The sequence below is a fragment of the Acomys russatus genome, chromosome 32 (genome assembly GCF_903995435.1).
Source record: "Acomys russatus chromosome 32, mAcoRus1.1, whole genome shotgun sequence".
In the NCBI taxonomy this organism is placed as follows: Eukaryota; Metazoa; Chordata; class Mammalia; order Rodentia; family Muridae; genus Acomys; species Acomys russatus.
The window spans coordinates 4,351,375-4,373,924 of NC_067168.1; the positions used below are offsets into that span (position 1 = coordinate 4,351,375).

General features: G+C 39.2%; 1 protein-coding gene across 1 annotated transcript in view; it reads left to right on the plus strand.

The window, feature by feature from the left end:
* Positions 1 to 22,550, plus strand: part of Bmp5 (bone morphogenetic protein 5) — a 124,982-nt gene that overhangs the window by 52,690 nt on the left and 49,742 nt on the right. The window contains exons 2-3 of the mRNA XM_051140299.1: positions 5,782 to 5,974; positions 16,872 to 17,020. Of these exons, the coding sequence (XP_050996256.1) occupies positions 5,782 to 5,974; positions 16,872 to 17,020 (342 nt within the window). The remainder of the gene's footprint in view (positions 1 to 5,781; positions 5,975 to 16,871; positions 17,021 to 22,550) is intronic.

Below are 22,550 nucleotides of genomic sequence, written 5' to 3' on the forward strand. Positions count from 1 at the left end.
CCTCTACCCCAGATTTGTGAGTTTGGTGCATATATAAACCAAGACTTGACTGTGTATGTATTGTTACATTTTTGACAGATTGTGTGTGAGTGTGTGCGTGTGTGTCTGTGTATGTGTGCTCAGCAAAACAAGTCTTTGCATTTTTCTTAAAAGAGCACAACTAACAATTATTAGCTCAAATAAGCAATTCTATGTTGATGGATTTATCGGTAACCCTTCAGGCTATCGTGTGGAAATGTCTACATAATCTCATCCATTGGAAGCCACAAGGTGTGTACTGCAATTGTTCTATGAGTTGGCTATTTTTTTAAAAAAAAATTTGGAACATTCCTGTGACATAAATGGTAAGGTAACAGGAAAAGGATGGGTTACAAAGTTGAGTCACTATGTTGTCCTTAGACAAATGCTCCCTGCCCAGCTTTTGACATATGTCATCAGATACGGACATTTACAAAGGCTGCAGTGCTCTCTTTTTCAATACAGTGATCATAGGGAAGCTGACTGATACAGTGTGCTTTAACTGTAGCTATATTTCAATATACTGATGCAATGACCTTCAAAAGTAGTTACATTTTCCCCTACTGTTTTATCCGTGCTTTATACAAAAGAAATAATGTGTATAAGTTTGGGGAGTGAAATGGTCTCCACTAAGCACAGTGCTGTGCTGTGCGTTCTACAATTCCCTTTGACAAATCTGAGTTTGATTTTAGTGGGTTAAATCCCTTGATGCTGATAGTTTAGTTTTATGTATATTGCCATTAATTAAGAGATTCCCATATGTTTTTATTATTATATGTTAGTTATACATATGTTATACACACACCATTTCCATACATGTACATGGCCTGTTTACCCCATTCCGTCCCTTAGTCCTTGTCCAACTCTGACTGCTCTCCATCCACCCTCTGACACTCACGTCTCTCTTACTTTTATGTCTTTTTACAAAAGCTTTATTTTATTTTTACTTATATGTATATGTATGTGTCTGTGTGAGAGCTTGTGATGGAAGCCGTGTCTGCAGAGGCCAGAAGATGTTGCTGGATGCTTTGTAGCTGAAGTTATATAGACAATTGTGACTATTCAACATGGTTGTAGGAATTGAACTCTGCAAAACCACCAAACACTCTAAACCACTCTGCTATCTTTCCAGCCATCTTTCATGTCACCCCTCACCCCAAATCAGGGTGCTGGGGTTGCATATAGAAGCATGGGTAAGAGTTTGTTTACAGGAACATGGGTATCTCACCAGTAGCTTCACCAATTAAGCAATGTTTCTCCTCTCATCAACCATCATTTGCTGCATTGGGGAGTGGTAGGGGTCCTATAAACCCTACAGATACCGTGACAGGACATGGAGAACCCTGTTTTGTGTAGATCTTGTGCTTCTGTGACTTCCAGGGTGAAACATTCTCAAGGCATCCATGGATTTATTAGGTAGTCACCTGAAGAGGAAAAGGCACAAAGTGATTGAGTCTTTGCAATGCATTAGTGCCCTCGAGGTGCTAGAAAAATGTCTACACTTCTTAGTGTGGATACTGTCAATACAGTAAAGTCCAAGAAAGTAGAATTGAGGCAGAAGAGTGGCACAGAGAGCGAGGTCCAGAAAGGCCTTGGGTTAAGGCTTCAAAACTGGCATATGACAGACACCTATTGGCAAAGAAGAAGGCTTTAAATTCCAGCCAAGGAGCCAAGATGTAACAGACAGAACCTGCGTAAGACAGCAATGCAAATGGCCTATAAAATCCCAGTATCGTGTGCCGTAGACCATTGAGCTTCCAAAGTTCCTCCCAGCTCCAACTTAACGTCTCCTTGGGAGTTGTGTTGTTGTTGTTGTTGTTCTTCTTCTTCCTCCTCCTCCTCCTCCTCTTCTTCTTCTCCTTCTCATTCTTCTCCTTCTTCTTCTCCTTCTCCTCCTTCTCCTTCTTCTTCTCCTCCTTCTCCTCCTCCTCCTCCTTCTTCTTCTTCCCCTTCTCCTCCTCCTCCTTCTTCTTCTTCCCCTTCTCCTCCTCCTCCTCCACCACCACCTCCTCCTCCTTCTTCTTTGGTTTTTTTTGGAAGTGTGTTCTTACTTAGTCAATTGCCTCTGCTTCTGCTATAACCAGCCACCAACCCAGAAGTCAGCGTTCTAGCCCTTTGTTGTGACCTTACATTCTGTCCACACCTTTTAAAAATATTTCCTGAACTTTGGAGGGGAGTATATACATGAAAGAACTCTTTTTCTTCAGAAAAATAGGATTATAGATTTCTATAGTGGTTTAAACATTTTGACCCAGGGAAACAGATTTTATTAAAAATGATAAGGAAAAAGGTTGAGGAAACACCTTGTATTTAGCTCATGCGATCAGCACATTAAGGAACTACTTTTGGAATTTCTCTTTCAAAGGGATCTCATGAAGAAATTAAGGGTATAGAGCAATCCAGCTGGAGAGTAACAATTATTGCAAAATTGAAAGCTACGGTTACATTTCAAAATATAATTACAGTACAAGTGTAGCATCTGGTGTCTTAACCATTTCTGCAAGATTTAGAGTGACGTGTGGCAGACAGATGCCTGTTACCACCTTGTTCGTATCCAACTTCTTACTTTTAATTTAGTGGTATTAATATTTGACACCTTTCTAGAATTACTCTTTGCAGAAATCCAAATTACCATGTTGGACATTTGTGGGCGTCATTTAGAACTGAAGTCCACGTGGGTAAGTCTTCTCCTTCCCTCAGCTTCAGTGTTGCGTGGAATTTCCACCCCTGCTCTGATCAGAAGGTAGGATGAGGCACCAGGCACAGTTTCCGCTTTGTTTTCGGTGGCACACTTAACACAAGGCCAACTAGATGCTGGAAGTCTGTCTTCTTGAGGGGTAAACTGCCCAGACTCCAGAACAGCACATGGCTTAAATAACACAAATACAAATTATCTGCAGTCTGAAGACGAAAACTTTAGGTTGGATTCTACAAAGCTCATGTCTCAGCTCTGGATTATGGTATGAGTCTTGACTTATGTTTCGCTTACCAAATTGTTGCTAAATAAAATGTGATTAATGGCTCTCATAATTTAGAATACTGGATATTGCCTTGCAGAATGGAGTAAGCATGTTTGTGAATGTCCAGTGCGCATATGTCATCATGTAGGGAACTACTTAACATAAGGCCTGGGAGAGGGTTACTTAGGTAAGTGTGGAGACTTTCTACAGAAAAGCAGTATATTTAGAGAAACTAGGACACAGAGAGACTTAAGGACACTTTATTTCATTTAACTTCCAGTTTTATCACCAAAAGAAGCTGAAATCAATCTTCATTTTAAAGAACTCTTTAGACATGAGAGTTGTTAATGTAAGATTTTATTTTAAGATTTTATTGTTGTACTAATAGGAAAAAAAATAATAGTGCATAATTCAAAGCAACAGGTCTGGTCCTGGCATCTAGCAACCACGGGCAAATTTTCAGTTTCTCATCACTCTTAGCTTCCTTCATGTTCAAAAGTGAGGAAAAGCACCTCTAAGTTATAGGCTTCACACAGCAGAATGTATTAATTTGTGTTATATAGGTGGGGTTCAAGTATTGTCAAGGCGTGGTATTAACTTCCATTGATTTAGATTACATATTGATTTAAATTAAGCTATTTAAAATTATATGACTTAATTTTGTTCTCCCAAAAAAAGAACTGTGACGAGTTTAACAACCAGAAATGCACTTTCGGTGATTAGCCGCCCAGTTAACTGGTGTTTTCTGTCATTACACTTGCCGTGCTCTCAGGCAGGAGCGTGGACGAGAAGAAGGCGAGGAAACACCCTCAGCCGTCTGTATGGTTGCTGGCGGGAAGTTAGACAGAAGAAGGTTAAATTCTGAATTCAAACCACATTCTAAAATGGACTCATTTGCTTCATTTAGAGAATGGTCTTCTCCCTTCCTCTGGTCATAGGCCTTTGTTAGGAGTAAGATAATGAAAATTTAAGAGAATAAACTTCACTAAGTCACATTAAGTGGCGTTAGTGATAGCCAAAATTCCGCATTCGGGAACGGAGCACAGGAAGGGCTCTGAGTCTCCTTCTCTAGTGTACGGGTGCCAATCACAGTGCTGGGGTACAGGTGGGCAGCGGCCCCTTGGTGGAAAATAAACACGAGACTCTTTTGGGAAATCGAGGCAAGGAATGATGTGTGCTCATGTCACGATTGCCTCGGAAGTGTCTCCCATCTGGCTTTGGGACACACGAATCTTGATGCCTCAGTCCTTCAGTGTCCTACCTGGATGGCTGTGCTCTCCTTCAGTTGTAAACCCCCTCTAGCTTAGATCCCAAGTTCTGAATGCTTACAGTGGCATCGGAATCATGGCAACTAATCTAAAGAGGTTTTTGTACCCTAACAAAAAATTTTAAGTTTATAAGTCTAGCACTTGTATGTATGTTAAAAAAAGAAAAACCATTTGCACTAAAATTTTAGCAATGAAACAAGTCATTGGAAAAATTTTAAATTATTGTTGACAGTAATTATAAAATGCCTTGGATATTGTATATTATAGCAGTTTTTGATTTGTTTTTTTACAACAATATCCCATATTATCCTTAGTAATTAAGATTTTTGAAAAAAAAAAATCAACAGAGCATGTTAAGCCCATTGAATAACAGCAAATGCCCCCAAATAAATTATTTATGTAGCCAGCTCATTAGGAATGCTGTGGAGCCCCTAGGAAAAGACCCTGTCAGACAGTACTGTAAGTCGTATCATGTTTCAGTATATTTGAAATACACTGTTCTAAATCCTTCAGCATTTTTTTTTACTGTTCTCAGGAGATCGATATCTTTTATTTCATTTGGTAGAAAGGTAGCTAAAGGGAAGAACTTGGCTTCCCACATCTCTCTGAGGACAGAGGCTGAGAGTGAAGCCTCCAACGTTAGTCTTCACCAGAGCGATCATCCACGAAAGTGCCTGAGCAGAGAGGAAAAGCTATTCCATTCACATAAGCAAGCAAGCAAGCAAGCAACTCTCATCTGAGGAAGTCACCTCAGATGTGATCTTTCTTGTATACATTGCAGTCAGGTGGAGGGAGCTGTTCTGGTACCCTGCCCCCACAGAAGAATGAAGGTTGTTTACTGGATGCTCCATAAAGCTGGAAGAGGAAATTCTGAGCACTTTTGCTGTAAAGGAAGGTTCACCATTTCAGTACGTGTATTTAGCCTGATTGAAACACCAGGCCAGTGTGCACCCCAGAATTACACAATGGAAGCATCACATGATAAGTGTGAATTTTGTTTTTATGGATCAGGGTGAAAAATAATTTTGTTTTAAATCAGAAAAAGAAACTCACCCTGCTTATTTGCTTACAGAAATGCCACAGGTAAAGGCTCTGTGTTAGAGACCCTTGGTCCTTTTCCTCTCTCTCCTCTGTGGCTAGGTTAAAAGTCACCGCTGACTTTGCTTGGAACTCTGGAGGTTTCTGCAGCACCATTTTAATTCCTGTGTGGAACCTACGCTGTGCTACTTGATTCATACTGGCAACCGCTTTACAACGTCCATTTCTAAAAACATTTTTTGGATAGTCTTTCCATTTAGGATCCAGGAATTTGTATAAAACCAGACGGTTATACTGCATTTGAACCGAAAGGCTGTTGGTTTGTGGAATTTCCTTTAGCTGGAAACACATATGAGTCTGTGGTTTTAGTGTTTTCACAGTTTTATACTATCCTGCTTGTTTTCATTTTTAAAGGTGGAGAATTTATAACATTAACTTCCATATTTTATAAAGAGCTAACATTTTCCTTTCTTCACTTCTTTAATTTTTTTTTTCAGTTGAAAGAGACAAGGACTTTTCTCATCAGAGAAGGCATTACAAAGAATTCCGGTTTGATCTGACTCAAATTCCCCATGGAGAAGCAGTGACAGCCGCCGAGTTCCGGATATATAAGGACAAGAGCAACCATCGATTTGAAAATGAAACAATTAAGATTAGCATATATCAGATCATCAAGGAATACACAAATAGGTATCAGCTTTATAGTAACTATTTATTCTAGCAAACAAAGACTGAATTTTAGTTAAAAAAAAAAAAAACAAAAAACAAACCATTGATGGCCTATGTAATTTACAACATATTTTCTTGGGTGAAGGGATAGTCTGAACCAGGTAGTGAACCTTGAAATGTAAGAAAAAAGAGCTGGTGAAATGGTTTGGTAGTTGAGAGCTCTTCATATTGTAGAGGACCGTAATTTGGTTCCTTGCACCCCTGTCAGGCAGCCTACAGCCACTGCTAACTCCAGCTCCGGGGAAGCTGTGTCTCTTTTCAGAAGAATTTCCTTTAGTGCCTGATACGCATATGCATGCAAGCACACAAATATACGTAAATAACATTTAAACATAAGTCTAAAATGAAATGGAATGAGTAACTATTAAAAATTGAAAATTCCTCCTATATTTCACAGATTCTTCTATTATTGATCAATCTCTGTGCCAAACGGCACCATTTAGTCTTTTGTCTCATTTTGTCTTTCAGTCCAGAAAACTCTACATTTTATTCTACCTACATAAAATTTGGTATGAAAAATTTTAAATTAACATAGTATTCTGTAAGTGAAAGAAAGACTGGTTAGCTAGGTAAGGGGTGGGGTATTATACAGTTAATTGTGCATATTTTGAATGAAGGTGGTTCTACTTATATTAGAATCTGACAGACAACCAATATATATCCTGTCTAAAGGTATTTGAGAACTTTATGAAGATACATGATAGATCAAAAGATTAAAAGTATGAAAATGTCACTGATAATGGATTGATGCAAATGAACTATCAAGTATGAACTATAGAGGGGCCTTAGACGTGTTTTCTGACCTTTAATCTAACACAGAAATCATCATTTGGACAACACCGCTAATCAATGATTAGCTCCCTTGGTTGGACAAGCGACATCTGATAGCAAGATGCTCTGCATCTGCCAGGTGCTTCCATTGAAGAGCACACCTTTCTTAGGGTGAAAAGCTAAGTTCTTTGGTGAGGTAAATGCTTAAGGTTCAGTGTCCTGTCCCTTTTTACCTTGATAACTCTTTATAGTCCCCTAATGTTTAGGTTTTCTTGATGTTCCAATGTAATAGTTTCCCAAAGTCTCTCACAATACTCAGTGAAGGTTAAAAAAAAAAAACCCTCAAAAGCATTAAGATCAAATATCTTCATTAGCCGTTGGACAACCCATGGAAGGCTCATAATGCCTGGCCTTACTCATTGGGAATATTTTGATTGAATCTAAATATAGAATTTTTATATTGAGCAAAATAAAAAGACAACTTTCACTCAGATTCTGTTGTGATTTTAAAGTTTAATGCCCATTAAAGTTCCCTATGTTAAAGATGAGATCTTCAGGAGGCAACTGTTGAGGCTCCCTAGATGCTTTAGGGCTTGAAGAGGCGATGGGGGCTTTACCTGAGCTGCTTATTCAACTGGGAGTATGGCCTTGAAGAAGAATGTGGGACCTTTCCCCCATGTTTGTTCATGCAGTGCCTAATGACTGAGGGGTAGTTTGTTTAGCCACAAAAATCTACCACGATGTGTTCCTTCTTCCAAGACTCCAAAGGTATTTATTGGGCCGCTTGATCAGAACTGGAATTGATAAAATCACGAGTCTGAAAAACTCTATTCTATTTATATGTTAGATATTTCACTGTAATAATGCAAAGCTGACCAGTACAAATCCATTGTTTTTTGTGCTCAGGATATTTTTTGTCCTCACATATGAAGAGAGAGAGAGAATGATAGAGGGAACTAATTTTATGCTAAACATATGCTAAGTTGAATTCCCAACTGCTCCTCAGTTAGAAGGACTAATATCAAAATATTAGAATTTAAAAATAAGTTTCTCTTGTATTTCTTAAGTTAGGAAGGATTTTTCCAGTGAAAATTAAGAATTAATGTTTTCTTTATTTATTCTGTTGAATTTTCCATACCTTAATCCTGTGAGAGAAAAGCCAAGAAGAACCAAGTTAAAAATCCTCATTTCTATATTGTATGATCACATGTAAAAGAGTTAGAGTTGCAATACAAAAGATAATTTTAGAATTCAAATAAATCTTTAAAATCACTTACTGTAGTTTCTCATATACAAACAAACACACTCATCTAACCCCCAACCCTACCCCCCCCCACATTCTGTTCCTTAAAGAACTAAAATAGAGGCAGAAAAAGAAAATAGTATCCTCTATATTTTCAAAATATACGTCACCTCTCAAAGCTTTCATCACCAAAATTGTATTAATGTAGCATTTGCAGTAAAACTCAGAGGCAATTGAAATCCTTATAAGATTGCACGCTTTAGTTCAGTGCATTTACTAGTGTGTAAGCATTATCTCATTTGGGGCCTCACTGTCCCTTAAGTACTGCCTTCATGTGTGTGTGTGTGTGTGTGTATCCTTGCTATAACTTAGACTGATGTTTGGACATGTTTCACATTTGAAACCCCAGCTGATCTATTAATCAGATAGTCCACGAATCCTCTGTCAGTGTTACACAATCACAGTGGAAAGTGGGCAGAACCATTATGCCATCTGCGTTCGCACTTGTTTCTTCTATGGAACTTACAACCCTTTTCATTACATATTTTATTCCTACCATCTCTTACATCCCCAATTCGTGCTTATACACATTTAAATGTGTGCAATTTAATTCTGAGTCCCTACCCAAATCTTTACTTTTCCTGCTAAGGAGGTAACACTTTTTTCTATCATTTCATTTATTTTAATCGCTTTATGTAAAACCAACAACTCCAAATTCCATATAGAACGCATTTGCTCTTCATCCACACCTCATGTATTGACATTATTGAGAAGTGAGGTTTCCACACTATTAAACTTTCCAGATCATGCAGCTGAGCGCCACACGCACGCTTTTGTTGAGCAAGCACAGGGGACCTCAGGCAGAGTAAATAAGATCTCACAAGCTCATAGCCTGGGGGACATGGGATGTAGAGAGCCCGCCTCACACAGACTTTAATAACGGTAATACAATGTGCTATGATGTAAGTCTGCATTAAGTGATGTGGAAACGGGAACGGAGGGAAATGAGTTCTTCACGTGGGTGGGTGAGAGGCCTCAGGGGAGGGCTGCAGGGGCTTACCTTTCAGGGTGGAGAGGAACTTCCTATAGGCGGAGGAAGGGGTGGCTTTTTAACTTATTGCAGTATACATTAAAATGTTAAAATGCCCACATATCTCATTAATTAAAAAAATATTATACAAACAAAGTGATCAACACCAACATAAGTAGCGATGGCGCATAGACACTGTGTGCCTCGTGCTGTACTGAAGTGCTACATTTGAATTAAAAATTACAGACCCACATACCTACACACATACACAAACATACATACACAAATAACAGAGGGAGAGGGAGAGGGGGTGGGGAGAGAGAGAGAGAAAATGACCTTTTTAGGAGTCAACCTTTTCTAAAGCTCTGCTATGGCCATGCGTTTCTGTACTCCGCTGTAAAACACATTTTAGGCTAATCTTCCTGCTGTCATTAGCGGCCTCCGCTCCTTGGCGTATTTAGTTCAGCTATAATCATTTCAGTTCACAGTCAACTTCCCCTTTACACCACCTCTCCCCCATTCCTGCTCCCTTAAGAGCTGGGATTCTTCTGACATTTTCCCCCAAATAAATGTATGTTGGCAGTCTCTCCACTGGAAGATTTCTGGGCCTCGTGAGAAGAGCAGAACAGAGAAGGGCGCTCCGACGAGGCTAAGTCGACTCTGCCAGTGTAGGACAGCGCTCAAGCACAGCTCACATCGCTCTCGGTAGACAGGGATCAAGCTGTATTATATGTCAGCGGTTCTCATTCCGGGCTACGGGGCTCCCTAGGGAACATTTGTCAACGTCGGAGGGTAGTAGTTTTGGTTGTCGAGATGATGGGGATGCTGGTGGGATCTGTGTGTATACCACCGGCCTCGCGTGTGTGACTGTGCTGAGTTTGCAGAGTGGATGCTGCTACACCTAAAAAGCCAGGGCATCTCCGTCAGCCAACAAAGAACGGACTGATGCCAAGTGCTCCTATTTCCCAGGTTAGGAAGCTCTGCTGCATTAGAAGAGTTAAGCTATAAACCCGAACGTGGGAGTGATTTATTTCAGAAAACAGCAAGTCTGTTGGATGTTCCTTGAGTATGTCTCAGGTGGACCATAAGACACACCACATTTTCATGAGAAGTCACTTTGGGCACAGTGTTCATTTACTGGTCTTTGGGAAATGATTGGCCTGTTTGTGAAGTAATTTTATTTCCTTTTTTCACTCATTGAATTGGAAGAACTTTTGTATGCTTACTGGATGTCACATAAACATGATTCTTTTGCAGGGTAAGATAGAGTACACTGACACTTGAAACTTTACCAAATATTAAAAATTTGTTCATAACTTAAAAACTCTCCTAAAAGCAAAATTATCGAGTTTCTTAATAGAAATCTAACTTCAAAAATTATTTCAACAGTGATTTCCATTAATTTCAGTTAATACTATTATTTTACATTTTTCTTTTCTTTCTTTTTTTTTTTTTTTAAAGACAGGGTCTATGTGGCCTAGGATGTCCTGGAACTTGCTTTGTAGAGATCTTCCTGAGTGCTGGGATTAAATGTATGTCCTACCATGCCTGGCTGTCTCACAATTTAAAAAAATGATTTATTTTGATTTAATTTAAAAAAAATTACTTCAACTTACATCCCGATTGTAGCCCCTTCTTCATTGCCTTCTGATCCCATCCTCCCTCCTTCATCACCCCCTCACTTGTCCTCAAAAAGGGGGAGCCCTCCTCCTCTATCATCTGACCTCGGCCTATCAGGTTTCATCTGGACTGCCTGTATCCTCTGCCTCTGTGGCCTGGTAAGGCTGTCCCATCAGAGGGAAGTGATTGCATGAGTTGGCACCAGAGTCCATGTTATAAGTAGCCCCTACTCTCCATATTATGGGGCCCACAAGGAGACCATAGTGTCTATCTACTACATCTGAGCAGAGTGTCTATCTAGGTCCTCACCCTGCATGGTCCTTGGTTGCTGCATCAATCTCTACAGCTCCCCATCTTCCACCCGGATTTGTAGGCTCTCTTGGTCTCCTTGTGGAGCTCCTGACCCCTCCAGGTCCTTCTATCACCCAAACTCTTCCATCAGACTCCCTGTGCTCCACCCCAGAGTTTGGCTGTGAGTCTCAGCATCTGCTTTTGATGCCCTGCTGGGTGGAGTCTTTCAGAGGACGTCTATGGTAGGCTCCCTTCCTGTTCCTTCTCTTTAATCATTTCTGGTTTTCCTTCTGACTGAGAATTAAGCACTCTCCCTAGGGTCGTCCTTGTTATTCAGCTTCTTTAAGTCTGTGGATTGTAGTGTGGTTCTCCTGTGTTGTGTAGCTAATATCGGCTTATAAGTGAGTATATACCATGCGTGTCTTTCTGGGCCTGGGTTACCTCATGATCATTTCAAGTTCCATCCATTTGCCAGCAAATTTCAAGATTTCCTAGTTTTTAATAGCTGAATTGTATTTTATTGTGTAAAAGCACCACAACTTCTTTATTCTTTGCTTGAGGGACATCTAGTTTGTTTCCAGATTCCTTATTTTTATTATGAATATGGCTGCTATGAACATAGTTGAGCAAATGTCCTTGTGTGGTAGAACATGTTTCAGGTATATGCCTGGGCGTGGTGTAGCTGGGTCTTGTGTCTCACAATTTTTTTTATCTAAACATTTGAAAAATAATAGAATCAGATGTTTTGGAACAATGGCAGGATTTTTAGAGTCTGTGTTTTTTTTTTGTATGAAATAGTAAGGACCATCTAAAGACATATCAATCGGTAAACAATCCAAACTTTAATTTGTCCATTTTTATGAGATTATATGATTTTTCCCTTCTCTTTCATCCCTTCAAGCAATCTCATATACTCCTCCTGCTGTTTTTCAAATTCATGGCATTTTCATTGTTGTTACATGCATATGTGTATGCATGGCACATGTATGTACATATGTATGCATGTGTATATGTGTATATGTATTCCTAAATATAATTTACTCAGTCTGTCTAACGTTACTTGTATGTATGCTTTCAGGACTGACTATTTGGTATTGGATAACCAACTGTTGAGTTCTTCCTGAGAAAAACTATTTCTCTCACTGTCCGCATCTCTTAGCTGCCTGTTCTCTGTGCAGAGTTGCGGCCTCGAGGGCTTTGCCCCATCCTCTTTGGCATGTCCATTGGTGTCATTCTTGTTTAGCTCATGTCTAGGCAGTCACACTGGTGAGACTCTGTGGGTGTAGCTTCCGGCATCACAGGGAGACACCATCTCACAGCAAACTCTGCGTTCCTCTGGCTCTTACACTCCTTCTAGGCTCACTTCTTCCATACTCCCTGGGTCTTAGGTGTGGGAGTGTTTTGTAGATGTGTCCTTTGGGACTGAGCAAACTTTTAACTTTAAGACAAAATTCAGAAATAAACTTTATTATCGTGACATCCTTAGTAAATGAGCTCAATGCTAGATTAATTCCTTAATCCTATGATGGTGATATTTTTGTGAAAAGATATATGAGCTTTTTTTTTGTTGTTTTTTTTTGTTTAGTAACTCATTATGTTACCAATCATGAGTTCCTGGCCTGATTTCCTTCCATTATGGACTATGGTATGGGCATGTATGTGAATTATGATTTTCCTAGATGATATGTTATTCAAAGGAAAAAAGTCATGAAAGAAGATGAAATAGTTTTAATTCTAGAGAGCCTGAGAGATGCGGGGATGTCACTGTACATTGTAGAGATGAGGTAGAATGGCAAATGTCCTGTCAGTTTCTCCAAGCTTTTCTTGGCCACGCTCTATTTCACTATAAGTTGTCCCTTATAGGATCCTGTGTTTGAATATTTGGCCTCCTGCTGGTAGGGTTGTTTTGCTAGGATAGACTTTGTTCTCTAAGTTTCTTTTGGTCACAGTGTTTTATCACTGCAATGGAAACTCTAACTAAGACACAGATGACCCAAAATTCTCACACCCCTGCTTAGGAAAATATCAATGTGAATTGTGTGTCAATTGTATTGAAAAGTAAGCAAGAAAATATATTCTCCACAAGTCAGTCATACGGTATCTTTCATATAACAATGCAGCAAAAATGTAAATGGAGATGCTGTTTATTGCAAGGGTAAAAGAATACACAAATAAAATCTGTATAAATGTAACTGTAACTGTTAGTTTATTATCAAAAGTAAGCATATTAGCTTACCCCATCTCTTGTTAAGTAATTTGATTCGTAAAGAAGTTTTGTATTTGAACTCCAAGCATAGTTCTATGGAGAGATAACAGTGCATGCTGGATTTAAAGGCTATTGTCCTTTCAAGTTTGTCTTGTGTTAACGTGGTAGATGCTTTGTCTTCTGAATATGTGTTTAAATGCACTCTACGGACAACATTATGTAGTTATTTAGCAGAAACCTCTCCTACTTGATTCTATTGTCACTTAGTTTTCCAAATTACACACTATTTCTTCTTTCCAATATTTTCACTTTCTCATTCACTCCTCAACCAGCTGCAATCAGGTTTCTAAGACTCCATTTATTTTTTCTATCATTTATTGATAGATTCATTGTCCAAGGATCTCATAGACATGCTTTCTTTCTTCCTGTTTTTCTCAGTATTTTGTATGAGCGAACTCTCTGTTTCACATGTGAAATCTTCCAAGTAAGTTAGTGTATTGGTTTTCTGAAGTTGCTATAGCAAACTACTAAAAGTGTCAGTACCTTAAAAAATGCAAGAATTTATTCTCTTTCAGTCAAATTACTGGCATAGTGGCAGAGCTCTTGACTAGCATGCATGAGGTCCTAAGTTCAGTCTCCAGTACAGGAAGACATGTCAAATGATAACCGTGAGGTAGGGTAACAGGTTCATTTTATACTGCCCAGAGGAAATGATGAGGCTTTTCTACTGTTCATGGTGATAAGAGTTTTTGGTAGAGAAGTTTTATACTTCGAAGGAGTTCACACCTAGTTTTGTATAGACGGTTTATTTTAAGTTATGATCATGAATAGAATTGCACTAGTGAATTCACAGGACGGCTGCCACTGTGTTCACTGATAATAAATTCAATTATCCTAAAGTAAATTCCATTGTGTGAAGCTAATGTGGAGGCTTTTGTATAAGAAGTGAGAGGAGAAACAAAAGAAATGACCAGAATAAGATAGTTTTGGTCAAGAATACGGAAGCATGGTGGTACCTATGAAACCAGCTGAATATCTATAACTCTTCAGAGGTGAGCTAGAATATATGGATTTTTGGAACCAAACTTCTTTGTAGATTTGTCTTCTAGTGCATTGCAATTTTATCACGAAATGCAGACATTTAGGGTATGCACAAGTCTTGTCGTATGACCTCCCCCAAACTGTAAAATCTGCTATTACAATTAACGGGCATGTTAGAAAGGTTTGTAACTTGACGTGTTTTTTTTTTTTTTTTTTTTTTTAATAAAATGGTGATGCATTACAGTTTTAAAATAATAGAAATATTGCTTCGATGGTTACTTCGATAGTAGGTTAATTTAACCTACCAAAATTCCCCCTTTTTAGGTCTCTGAGGAGACATTTCTTTCGGAAGAGTGTGAGGGCATATTGTGTTTTGTTTAAAGATTCAAATGCTGATTTCTGTGCCTCCCCATGCCATATCTGGTTGCAATCCTGGTTCTGAGACGCTCTCGTGTAAACATTGCTTCTCAGTAGTCCCCTGATGTGTCAATAAAGCAGCTTAACAGCCAATCACTGAACAGAGGAGAAAATAGGGCTGGACTTCCTGCCAGCCAGGGGAGGAGACTGGAGAGAGAGGAAGTGGGAATTCCGCCTCGGCCAGAAGTCCTAGAGCCAGCGTTTGAATCTTTACACACTGCACGATAACGGTATGCCTACAAGAGTGTTTACCACATAAGCTTAAAGATCTGCACACCCATGTTAAAAATAAAAGCAAAAAGCTGGGACTGGGATGCATAGCTGCAGTCTCAGTGCTGAGGCGGCAAAGCCAGGGCCATCCCCGGATCACCCTGGTTTGGTCTCTTAGAATTGGCGATCTTTAGGCCCAGTAGTAGACTCCATCTCAGAAAATAAAGTGGAGAGTGACTCAGGGAAGTACGTGATGTCAAGCTTTAGTTTCCAAAATGCATGCACACGCACATACATGGACATGTGTATATACATGTGTGCACCCCACATACATACACTACACACAAAAATGCTACCTCTTTTTAATCTATTGTTTTTTAAGAGCTTAGATGGATTGGCTTTGAAGAGACGATTGGGACACTATGTCATATTTCAAATGAGAGCCATCGTGAAAGCTATGTAGTCCTTGAGTCTTTACCAAGACACAGTGTCTCCTGCTTGAGAAGTGAGCAGTGAGGTTGGTTAAAGAGATTAGTAGTTGAGATCATTATCAAATAGCTCAAAACTAAGGATATGCCTAATTGTCTCAGATTTTTACTTATTCTATATATCTGATAGCCTTCCCAAGGTAGGAAAGGAAAAAGATTTGGATGACATTGTTGAAAACTCCAGTGGTACTGTGTGAGCCTTCCCTGAGTTGGACTTCCTGCTTATCATAAACCTGTGACGTGTCACACTACGCCCTGCATGGAACTTCAAAGGGTCTGCAGCCTTTCTCTGCTCAGTACTTTGAATATTTATAGCAAAATACATGGTAATTAGATGATTTGTCATATTCACTTATTTTCATTTCTGTTTATTGAGTGAATCGTATAGACCAATAGAAGAAATGAGCAGTGCATAAAATATCGACAAGGTTTCACTTTCATTTTTGTTAAAAATTCCTTAATATTTGATTTTTAAAACATTAATTTCTATGTATAAATTATTCATTTTTCCTGTTTTTGAGATACCTACAAATTGATACTACGCAGTACAAATATGGTACAGCTGTACTTTTGTTTTTATATAAGACTCAGAACAGTAGAAAAGTTGATTTTAAAAATGATACTAGTGGATTTTTGTTGTTGTTGTTCTTTTGTTTTAACTTGATGTTGGCGGAATTCCGGTGTTTTACAGCTGATCAATCTGATTCCCCAATTCAATGAAAAATGACACCTTAAATATGAAATGCCAGGACCAAGCAACATTTACCTCAAAATCTGATGGTAGCAGGGAGACTGTGTGAAACCATCCTCTACAATTTGACAAACATATGCTCATAAACTTAACAGCACAATTAAGATTGCAGTATATTCACAAAAACATTGCTCAGGCTGTTCTGGTGCACAGGCATTCCTGCTCGCTGCCATGGTTGTTCCAAGGGGGTTGTACACTCAACCCAGGAGAAGCAAAGGCGTGCCACTATGGGCTGTGTCTCTCCACTCAGAGAGCTACCTCTTCATGGACGGTACACTTCCTGACTTCTTCTCGACGTCACCACCCATAAACTATTATTTTAAAAATGTAAAGTATAAAACAATTATCCCTAAAACAGATGCTGTCACACCCCCTGCCTGTGCTCCTCCGAGAGTCTGCATTCGTCCAAATTGGAACAGCTACTTTCGTTTCTGTCTCAATTCATTTTAATTCTTTTTCTTTTTTTTCTGTTTAAGGGTATATACTTACAGAGGATGGTTGAAGGAAACCCTGATGACCAGGGACCAAATTAAGACCATTAAGTTAGCATGAAATGACAATGAGAAACAGAAAAACAGAAATTGCTTTCAGTTAGTCTTAACAGGCTCCAGGCTTGGGTTGGGAGGTGAGCTGTAAGTGTCTCACTGTTCATCGTTGTAGTCAGCCGTTTCCTTGTTCTTGGATTAACTCCTGTTACTTTCAAAGTGCTTTTAAAATGTTTTCACTTTCATATGAGAAATCACGGTCCTCATTCAAACCTTCAACTTATTCTTCAATCCTTCCTCCTCAGGGATGCGGATCTTTTCCTGCTGGACACAAGGAAGGCGCAAGCTGTGGATGTCGGTTGGCTAGTCTTTGACATCACTGTGACCAGCAACCATTGGGTGATTAATCCACAGAACAATTTGGGATTACAGCTCTGTGCAGAGACGGGAGATGGTAAGTCCTGACCTGAATGTTTCTAGTGGGGCTTTGCTTCGATGCCTGGCTTTTTGTATTATTTAATAAAAGCTTTATTACTTATGCACAAGGCAGCAACTTACATAGGATAATACAAAACACTGATAAATCAATTCACAGAGTCATATTTACACGAATTGACTGGACTTGGGTAGGGGTGGGAAGCATGGGTACCTCTTCTGTTCTCAGGAGGCTTTTCAGCCTGGTGTTAAGTCCCTTGTGGAAATTAGCAACACTACTGCAATGTAACAAGATGAAAAAAAAATGCCAGGGACCTATGGCTTGGTTGTGGTTGTGGGGACACACACACACACACACACACATTTTTATCTGAACATGACTAAAAAAAAGTATATTGAACATGGCAGGGAAACAAAAGAACTGACAGTAAGTAATACAAGGAAGGAGAGAAGGTACTGATGGGGTGAAGGTCATGAGAAAAATCACACAAAGCATCATCAGGGATTTGTTAACACGCTGTGATATTTGGTCAAAGATAATCACTCTAATGTCAGCTGTGGAAGGGTTCATTTTGGGACAAAATTCTTATTCTTCTGCACACAGGTATTCACCGAGGACCTACTAAGTGCTGTGTACTTTGGTGCCAGAGACAGAAGGGCAGTAAGAAAATGCAGAAATGGTTTCTAGAAGTTTACCATGAGTGAGGCTCAAAGTGATGATCACATGGTGATGTGACTGAGCTTGCTATGGTCGGGGAGGAATAGAGTGAGTGGAACTGAGCTATGCTCCAGAAGACAAGGAAGGCACGATTAGTGGTAGAAGTTGTAGGGACAGACATTTCAGACCAATGGAACAGGCTCTGTGGACTACAGAGAAAGAACATTGGCACAGTCAGATCAGAGCAGAGAAGCTTAAGCCATTTTTTTTTTTCGTCAGAGCCTTGCCAGCCCTTGATCACAGAGTCCAAACACAGTGATTCAAACCTGTACTTTTAGGTTGCTCAAAATTACATTTGTCACGATAGGAGTGCAGACCATAATTATTCAACAGTATGTAAGTTTGTTTTGTAATTTTTAAAAATATTTCAAAATACCCTATGTGGGTATCTATTATCTCATGCCCTACATCCTTCTAGAGTTATGCCTAGGTTCACAGAGCAGGCTGGTTAAAGTGCTTATTGGTCAGAAGCTTCACTGCCCTTATTTTTCCCCGGAATCAGGGATGGGACACGGCACCTGGGACATGACTCATTCAGTTCTCCTTGGTGTTTTATACTACTGCCGTAATAGACTCCACACTTCAACCCAATGAGGGTCTGTCAGGCATCACTTTCAAGGGAAGTAAGAGCTGAAGGCACTAAGATTTCCTGGTGATCCTGTTTCACCTGTAACCAGGTGTGCAGCCTGTCTGCGACATCATAAGCAATGCTGTGACGCCAAGGGTTGTATTTACGGCATGGGTTTGACACATCACAAGGCTAACCAAGTGAATGTTTCATGTGCCCCCACATCCTGATCTTAAAAAACAAGTTCTCATTGAAAGTGTTATTGGATAAAGTCTTGGACTCTTCTGCCCCTAAGTAAAAAGCTTTTCCACAGATCTTCATTTGTAAAGCTGAATTTGAAAATTTGGTAAGCAACTTAATTATGTTGCATTGCAGAATGTTTTCTATTTATGGGTTTGAAATTGTTGAATATCATCACATTTAAACGTTATAAACATAAACTGGGGGAAACATACTTAAATGAGTTTCCAATAATCCTCCTGATTAATCTTAGACTACTGTACACTTATGGTCAGAAATGGGACTTGGAAATCAGCATTGTGGAGCTGGAGTCGATTGTTTCTTCCTTGGTATGTGGCCCAAAGGAGGAAAATTAAATTAGTGGTGTGTACTTATCCCAGTGTTCTCCCAGGGGAAACGCCTGAAATGTCTAACTAAACAAATCAAGAAATCCATGAAACACGATCAGCCTGTTTGCTCCCCCTCTATTTCCACCCTCCTCTTCCTGCACAGTCACTCTCTGACATTTTGCTCTTCTTCCGTCCCCCAGGTCCCCTGATATTGCTTTTCTATTTCTTTCGCTATGCAATTTAATTTCTCTTTTACTGACGATTTCTTTTCTCCCTAAGAACTTTACATATTGGGTTTCTAATTAGCCTCAATTTATTTCTCTTCTATTTTATGAGTAATTCTGCCTTTAAAACTGTTATATTATTTATCGTTTTTGAGCCTAAAATAAATTAGCACTAAATTCTTTTTCAAATGGTTCAAATTTTTAGAATTTAGTTTAGGTTTGGATTTCACCTTTTTGTGCTTTCTTTGTTTCTATAGTAGTCAAATGTGGAGAATATTAGGATAGTCAAGTGTGAGACATATTAGCATAGTCAAATGTGCCAGGCTCTCTGGTGTTTTGTGCACAAATAATCTTTAAAACAAAAAATTTAAGTTAATAAAAACAAGAAAGGGACAAAAGATATCCTGTAACCCCTGACCATTCACGCCTATCTTCAGGGTCTTAAGATGAGGATAAGGATTAAATAAGAGGCAAGAAGTCTATTTGACAAGGCAGGACCGCTAGGCGTGGTCACCTGTCAGCACTGTCTCAGTGCAAATTCCTTCCATGACATTCTTCTCCACTTCAAGGTAGTCTGACAGGTTCCTTCTCTGGCTTTAGCCCTTTCTTCTTTCAGTAAGAGATTTTTGCTTTTGTTTTTTTGAGATTCTCATTTCTTTGGGTCCTCTCCTTTAATAGTACACCAGCCAAAGAGGGGAACAAAGATCTCTCTAGATTTAGATCATATATTAATTCCCCTCTTACAGACTAGATATGTTTTGTCAGCTTTGAGGTGAACTTTGCCTGTGCCTGGTGCCTGGAGAGCTGTCTCAGCAGTGTGCTAGCACACACATGACAGCTCACAACAGTCTGTGTCTCCAGTTTTGTGGGATCTGATGCTCTCTTCCGGTCCTTATGTGCACTTTATTCATATGGTGCATGGACCTACATGCAAGCAAACCACTCATATACACAAAAAATAAAAATAAGCAAGTCTTTAAAAGAAACATGCCTCTGTCTGAAGCAAATATTCCAAACAGAATATAAGTATGGCAGGACATATTCAGTTAAGAAGCATTTTGCACAAGCCCTCAGCAGATCCATCTTGCTTGACTCACGGTCTCACAAAGAAGTTTAGGTTGGTTTCAAACATGCGATCCTGCTTCAACATTCCAGTGCTGAAATTGCAGGTAGGCGCTGCCATGCCCGACAAGACTTCATTTCAGTTATAATAACTTCCTTTCTTGTCTCTGATCAATAGTCACAAAGACTTATCTATGTGGTAGCTCCTTTTCTAGGGTCCCATCAGAAGTGGGACAGGCATGGCCTTGGGAGATTGAGCACCTTTCTGATACTTTAGTTTTATTAAATGCAGCCTCATAGCAAATATACACATGGCATTATTTTCTTATAAACAGAAACAACCAGATGTTTCAGCTCTTTGCGGTTTCATTCATTCCCTATGATACTGTGTGTTCTCAAATAAGTTTTATTTGTTCTTTCCGGTAAAGAAAAAAATGACAAATAGGACATTATTTCAAACAGAGCCAGCAGACCATCTTTTACTTGCAATATTGCATTGGGACGGTACTTTTAAAGTAAAACCCTTTGTTTTGTATCCCAGGCTGCCCTCAAGTATATGAGGTGGCCATGGAGATGCTCATCATCTTATCCTCCTGCTGCACTTCCGGGATGCTGGGATTATAGAAATGTGCCACTGTCCTAGGCTTGTGCATACTCAACAGTCACTCTGTGATTGGCTTACACTACACACCAAGCTTTGGGGGAGAAAGAGTTTGGGGGTGTGAGGAAAGGCAGTGGAAACTGGCGGGGCAGTTTATTCCTGCATGAGGAAAGAACGTTAGTAAATGAACAGAACGGCAATGGCGTGATCCGCTCAGGGGAAAGGTGATCGCCTAGAACTGGGTAGAACAACTTTCATTCATAAAAATGGCTGTAGGTGCTATTAAGGAAGTGAGCAGAAGCTGGGCATCCCAGCACTCCTGAGGCAGAGGCAGGAGGATCTCTGTGAGTTTGAGGCCAGCCTGGTCTACAGAGTGAGTCTGGGACAGCCAAAGCTACATGGAGAAACCCTGTCTCAGAAAAAGAAAGAAAGCAAGAAAGAAGGAAAGAAAGAAGGAAAGAGAGAGAACAGAAGGGGGTGAGCAGTGGAAGGACACAGAATCTAAGTTAAGTGCAGTACACTCTTGCAACTAGATCAGAGGAAACTATAGTCGTTGCTCTAATCAACCATAGGGACAATCTGAGATTGTGTGTTTGGATGAATATCAGCTTCATGGGTCAGGAATTGTGTACCTCTCATTTACAGTTGTATCTACTATGCCTGGTCCAATGCAGGACAGCACATTAAAAATAAAAACTGTCTTGAGGGAGGGTGAAGTGGCTTAGTGGGTAATTCTCCTTATGTCAAACCTGATGACCTGACGTCAACCCCCATGGCAGCTACAGTAGAAGGAGTGAAGTCATGCCTGCAAGCTGTCCTCTAGTGTCTGGGAGTGTGCCATGGTAGGCGTAGTCCTGCCTCCATATATGTGTATGTGTGCACACAAAAATAAATGAATAAAATGTAATAAACTACACTTTTAAAAACTATCTTGGAAATCAAATAAAGCCTTTGTATAGCCCACATGTCAACAAGAGCAAAGCACAGCCAAGGGCTTAAATAGCTTCCGTCACACAGTGAGGAGGAAGTCAGCGAGATATACGATTAAATTTTATTTATCCTTCCCTGTAAAGAAAACTGGAAAACATGTCTAAATATATTTTGGAAATCAAAATGCTATTGAAATGAGGAGCAGCACTGTGACTCAGAGAACCTGTGGAAAATATGTCTGTTTCTGAAATTATCTTCTGAGAAGTTTGACAGATGAACTGTCCTGAGAGTTTAAGGATATTTTGTTGATTTTTTTTTTTATACTTAACAGATGATTTTCTGAGCTCTACTTGTTTTTTTTTTGTTTTTTTGTTTTTTGTTTTTACAAAACAAGGCAGACATTTCAAACATATCTCCTTTTTTTATTCTTGAAAATTCCAGAGACTCCAGACAAGTTATTTTATGCATTGTACAAAATCATTTTTAAAGTTGTCAGCATTCTTTCATGATGGCTAATAGTCTCTATGGTAAAAAAAAAAAAGGCAGTTTTTAAAAATATCAGATAAGCTATTACTTAAGATATTCAGTCTTCTAAATACAATTCTCTGGTATACTATGTATGCATGAACACTTCTAATACATATATGTAATTTTTACACGCACATGTACATAGTTTATTAGATAGTAATTTAATCTCATTTTTAAGACTTGGATCTCCCTCCAACGCTTCAGCATAGTAATTTTCCATTGTTTAGTACTTTATGTGTTTAAACCTTCCAAGAAAATTAATTCCTTCTTTTAAAAACACAAATTTATAGAATAATTTAAGGATGGAAAAACAAAGATAATATTTTGGGGTTCATTATAAAATTGGTTT